Here is a 5,000-nt window from a genome sequence, read left to right as displayed (position 1 = left end):
AGAACACCGCCATTGGTGTGTGAGTGTGTGTGAATGGGTGAATGAGAGGCCATTGGTGTGTGAGTGTGTGTGAATGGGTGAATGAGAGGTCATTGGTGTGTGAATGTGTGTGAATGGGTGAATGAGAGGCCATTGGTGTGTGAGTGTGTGTGAATGGGTGAATGAGAGGCCATTGTAAAGCGCTTTGAATACCCCTAAGGTGGAAAAGCGCTATATAAGTGCAGTCCATTTACCATTTACATCACTATAGGGTAGATTTTAGTAGCACACATCCAGTCAGTGGTGCACTGATAGTCTGATACTGCATTATATGAGGCCCTTTGTTTGTTGTAGAAATGCCTCATTGATCTGCTCTGTGTACGTGGTCAGCAGTGTGCCGGTTACTCGGCTGGCGCAGTCTGGCTGACACTACTGCAGCATTGGCACGGCGAGGGCTGAAGCTGCAAAGGTTTTGCTCTCAAGAGATTGTGTGTGTGTGTGTGTGTGTGTGCGTGTGTGCTCACTCATCGTCCTCCTCCCCTCCTCAGGAAGGTGAAAGCGTGGAAACAGCAGCGAGCGCTTGCCAAGGTGCGTGGTGCGCAGGTATCCCATGAGTCTCAGCGCTGGGAGGAGGACTATCAGCTTGTGGAATGCGAGGGGCTGTTTGAGGAGTACCTGGAGATCGGTAATTAACACAAAATGGCCGCTCATTGTCATTCCTCAGTGACACAGTCCACTCAGTGACCCCTCACCCAGGCTCGGGGTGGTAAAAGGATAGCCTCTCTGCCCCGAGCCTGGGGGGGGAGGACACAACACCTAACCCAAACGAAGAAGAAGAGTGACACAGTATTGTTATCTTCTGTTCTACAGTGCTCCAGTTTGGGTTCATCACCATCTTCGTGGCGGCGTTCCCACTGGCTCCCCTCTTCGCCCTCCTCAACAACTGGGCAGAGGTTCGGCTGGACGCTCACAAGTTCGTGTGCGAGTACCGCAGGCCGGTGGCCGAGCGCGCCCAGAACATCGGCGTGTGGTTCAACATCCTGGAGGCCCTGTCGCACATGTCCGTCATCGTCAATGTGAGTCCCACGGTGATGACCTCACAGGTGGCACCACACTGGTTATGTGTGAAGTCAAACTTTATTTATAAAGCACATTTAAAAACAACAGTGGTTGACCAAAGTGCTTTGAAGTGAGCTAAAAAGCACTAAAACACAAAAATACAATGTAATAAATAGCAAATAACAAGAGACAAACAGGAAGTATAAACATAAAATAGTGGGGTGCTAAGCTCTTGATGTAATGAAGGCCATAGAGAAGAGGTGAGTTTGAACACTTCCTGTTTGGTTTCCTGTCCCCCCCCCCCCCCAGGCTTTCTTAATAGCCTTCACTTCAGATTTCCTACCTCGGCTGCTATACCAGTACAAATTTGACAACGATCTGAAGGGATACGTCAACTTCACTCTGGCCTACGCTCCGTCTAACTACACCAGTCACCCCATGTGCAGGTGAGAGCTGTCAAGGCCCGTTCTTATACTAGGAGTTCCCAGGCGTAGTCATAGAGCTGACCAGCAGAGGGCAGTGCTGCTGCTGTTTGTATTCTTGGTTCAAGTTCTACTGTGTGTCTATGCAGGTACAAAGCCTTCCGCGACAACAATGGGAACTATACGTTGGTTTACTGGGAGCTCCTGGCAGTCAGGCTGGGTTTCATCATCGCCTTTGAGGTAAAGAAGGAACTGTCTTGTCTTTCTGTCTGTTACTGTCTGTCCGTCTGTCTGTCCTTTGTCCCGCTGTCCATTCATTATAACAGTACATCTGTCCATACCTGCTGATGCTTACTTGTGTGTGTTATTTTATACCCGTGAACCTTTGAAGCTCCCCTCTCCCTAGTAATCTCTCGCCCCTCTGTCCTTTAAATGGTATTTTTCTCTCAGTTTATTACCTTCACTGCATCCACTCTCTTCTCCTCACACACATTCTTTTTCCTGCGGACTTCCTCTCTAATTTCGACTTCTCTTCTTCTCTTCTTCTCTTCTTCTCTCCCTGCTCATTCACTCACCTTCCTCTCCCCTCGTCCTTCATTCCTCCTCCTCTCTCCTTCACTCTCATCTCTCCTTCTGGTTTCTCCTCATGTCTAATCGTTTTCCCTGTCTCTCTCCCTCCCTCTCTCTCTCCCCCCCCCTCCCTCTCTCCCTCCCTCCTTCTCTCTCTCCCTCCCTCCCTCTCTCCCTCCTCTCTCTCCCTCCCTCCCTCCTTCTCTCTCTCCCTCCCTCCCTCTCTCCCTCCCTCCTTCTCTCTCTCCCTCTCTCTCCCTCCCTCTCTCTTTCTCCCTCCTTCTCTCTCTCCCTCCCTCCCTCCTTCTCTCTCTCCCTCCCTCTCTCCCTCCCTCCTTCTCTCTCTCCCTCCCTCCCTCTCTCCCCCCCTCCCTCTCTCCCTCCCTCCTTCTCTCTCTCCCTCCCTCCCTCTCTCCCTCCCCCCTCCCTCCCTCTCTCCCTCCCTCCTTCTCTCTCTCCCTCCCTCCCTTTCTCTCTCTCCCTCCCTCCCTCCTTCTCTCTCTCCCTCCCTCCCTCTCTCCCTCCCTCCCTCTCTCTCTCCCTCCTTCTCTCTCTTCTCCCTCCCTCTCTCCCTCCCTCCCTCCTTCTCTCTCTCCTTCCCCCCCTCCCTCCCTCCCTCCCTCCCTCCCTCCCTCCCTCCCTCCCTCTCTCTCCCTCCTTCCCTCCCTCCCTCCCTCCCCCCCCCCCCTCTCCCTCCCTCCCCCCCCCCCCAGCATGTGGTGTTCTGTGTCCTGAGAGTGATAGACTGGATGGTTCCTGACGTTCCTGAGTCTCTGGAGCTGCAGATCAAGAGGGAGCGCTACCTGGCCAAGCAGGCCCTGGCGGACAACCAGGACGCCTTCCTGGAGAGTCGAGCTCAGTCCCAGGTCAGTGGAACACGTCAACGGACACACACACACACACACACCTAGCCGCACACCTTCGCCACACACACACACACACACACACTCGCGGCTTGCCGTCATGTACGTATGAGATTGACCCATGGCAGCAAAGTAGCACATCCGTTTATGATGGTTCCTTTCTGTTGTCCCAATATTCTCAAAATGGCTTCCCTAACTCAATGGCCGCATGATCTGAGTGGGAAAAATCCAGAGGAATACAGTCACAGTATAAAGTAGAGTTTGGTGTATTCAGGTTACGTGGCAAGGGAGGCTTATAGGGACAGACAGTCCTACAGTATATGCACCAGTTACACACCTTTTGGCACCTTGCCAAAGTGTACCCACTCATTTGTAAAAAGGGCTGTTATGGTTCCATACGTAGAGTTACTCATTACCCCAAGGAAGTGTAGCAGACTACCCACACCCAGACTCAATCATATAGGTTTAATCTCCGCTGATACTGTACAGTATGTCACATGGTGGGAAGTACAGGAGGCATCTAGTCCAGACTGAACCACTTTGTGAGTTGTGTTTATCGATCCCATTGTATAATGTCCGCAGAGCACGGGTTGTGGCAGTCGTGTAAATGATTTACACATCAAGCCATCACAGAGTCTCCTAAACATGAATCACAGACTTTGTCGGTTTTTAAAAGCCGCCCTCGACTCGTCTACTTCTCCCCAGGCGACGTACAGATCGACTTCATCGCCACGCGCAGTTATTCATGGCTCCATAAACCAATATCAGACGTTTAAATGATATGAATGTAAATCTTCATCCAGACCGTTACCATAGAACTGTATATGTGGGGGGTCAAAGGTGACCGAGCGCCTAGTTCTCCGCCACCGCGGGTCTTTCTCTCTGCACCCTCCATGAGCGTGAGACGCGCCGGTTCCATTATTGTGACATCAGCGCTGGCGTGAGCGGTGGTGTGTGTGTGTGTGTCCTCGTGTTCTGACCCATTCCTCATTGTGGTGTGTTTCATGTAGCCAGTATCCAGGATGTGGTGAGTACTTGAGTTCTACCGGTACAAGGAGGATATCATTAATAGGCGTCCATAGCGATTTCCCACACATATTTGATTCCACCTTATCATTTTTAGCACAATCGTTGATGTATTCATTATTATTTGACGGTCTTGTGAAATAGAAGTGATGTGTTCTGGTACGATAGTAGCCATAACAGTTACATAGTGTGCCTGGGCTTAAACCACATGTTGCTCTGTTCTTATGACACCAACCAAACTCACAACCATGTCTTCCCTTCTTCCCCATTCGTCCCCTGTCTGAACTGAACCGTACCGTGCCCTGAAGCAAGCGACGCGTCCTTTGGAAACATGAGTTAGGACCGCAGCGCGGAAGCAAGCGAGGGCACCGGGAGGAGGAGAAGAGAGGGGAGGAGGATGGGGGGATGGGGGGGCGGGAGAAGGAGAGATAAAAGATTCCTTCGCATGTTGGAATATTATGGTTGGATTTGCCCGTGTGTCGGCTGCCCGTCTGCCTGTGTGATGAGGCAGGTCGAGTTCTATAGTCCCGGTTCTGAAGAACCACCGTGTGAGAAGACTCATTTCAGCACCGGTACAGTCACACCTGTTTGAGCACACGCATGATTAACATTTGATTGGCTGGGTAACACTTTACAATAAGGGTACATTAGCTAATTAAGCATTAGTTAATGCATTATTAAGCATTAAGTAACAGTTAACTAATGTCTCTATTAACCATTTACTAATGTTATTTATGTTAACTAAGGTTAACTCACCTAACGCTCACCTTGATTAAAGTATTATTTAACATTAGTAACCTAACCTAACCCTAAATAAGCATTAGTTAACTGTTAACTAATGTTTTTTGTGACCCTTATTGTAAAGTGTGACCATTGGCTGATTCAGGTGTACTAGTGTCGGGTGGGCTCCCCCCCCCCCCCCCCCAGGAGCATGCTTGAACAGAACATGCTAGAGTGAGTTTGTCTTCTTTACTGTAAAACTGGTAACGTCTACCATTCAAGTACAGTACAATTACAATAGATGACAATTGTGATGTTTTTCACTGTGTTGAAATGTGTTTCACCTATAATACACTTAGGA

The 5,000-nt window shown here is 50.0% G+C and overlaps 1 protein-coding gene across 1 annotated transcript in view; it reads left to right on the top strand.

The window, feature by feature from the left end:
• ano11 (anoctamin 11) overlaps positions 1-5,000 on the top strand; it is a gene marked incomplete at both ends in the record, with an annotated part of 32,014 nt that overhangs the window by 9,444 nt on the left and 17,570 nt on the right. Inside the window, 5 exons of the mRNA XM_084461928.1 lie at positions 528-664; positions 850-1,055; positions 1,348-1,484; positions 1,610-1,700; positions 2,744-2,896. Coding sequence (XP_084318054.1) covers positions 528-664; positions 850-1,055; positions 1,348-1,484; positions 1,610-1,700; positions 2,744-2,896 — 724 coding nt within the window. The remainder of the gene's footprint in view (positions 1-527; positions 665-849; positions 1,056-1,347; positions 1,485-1,609; positions 1,701-2,743; positions 2,897-5,000) is intronic.

This window comes from Borostomias antarcticus, assembly GCF_949987555.1.
Source record: "Borostomias antarcticus genome assembly, chromosome: 3".
Classification (NCBI taxonomy): domain Eukaryota; kingdom Metazoa; phylum Chordata; class Actinopteri; order Stomiiformes; family Stomiidae; genus Borostomias; species Borostomias antarcticus.
The sequence above is the reverse complement of the archived record's forward strand: the minus strand, read 5'-3'. Positions and strand labels throughout refer to the sequence as shown.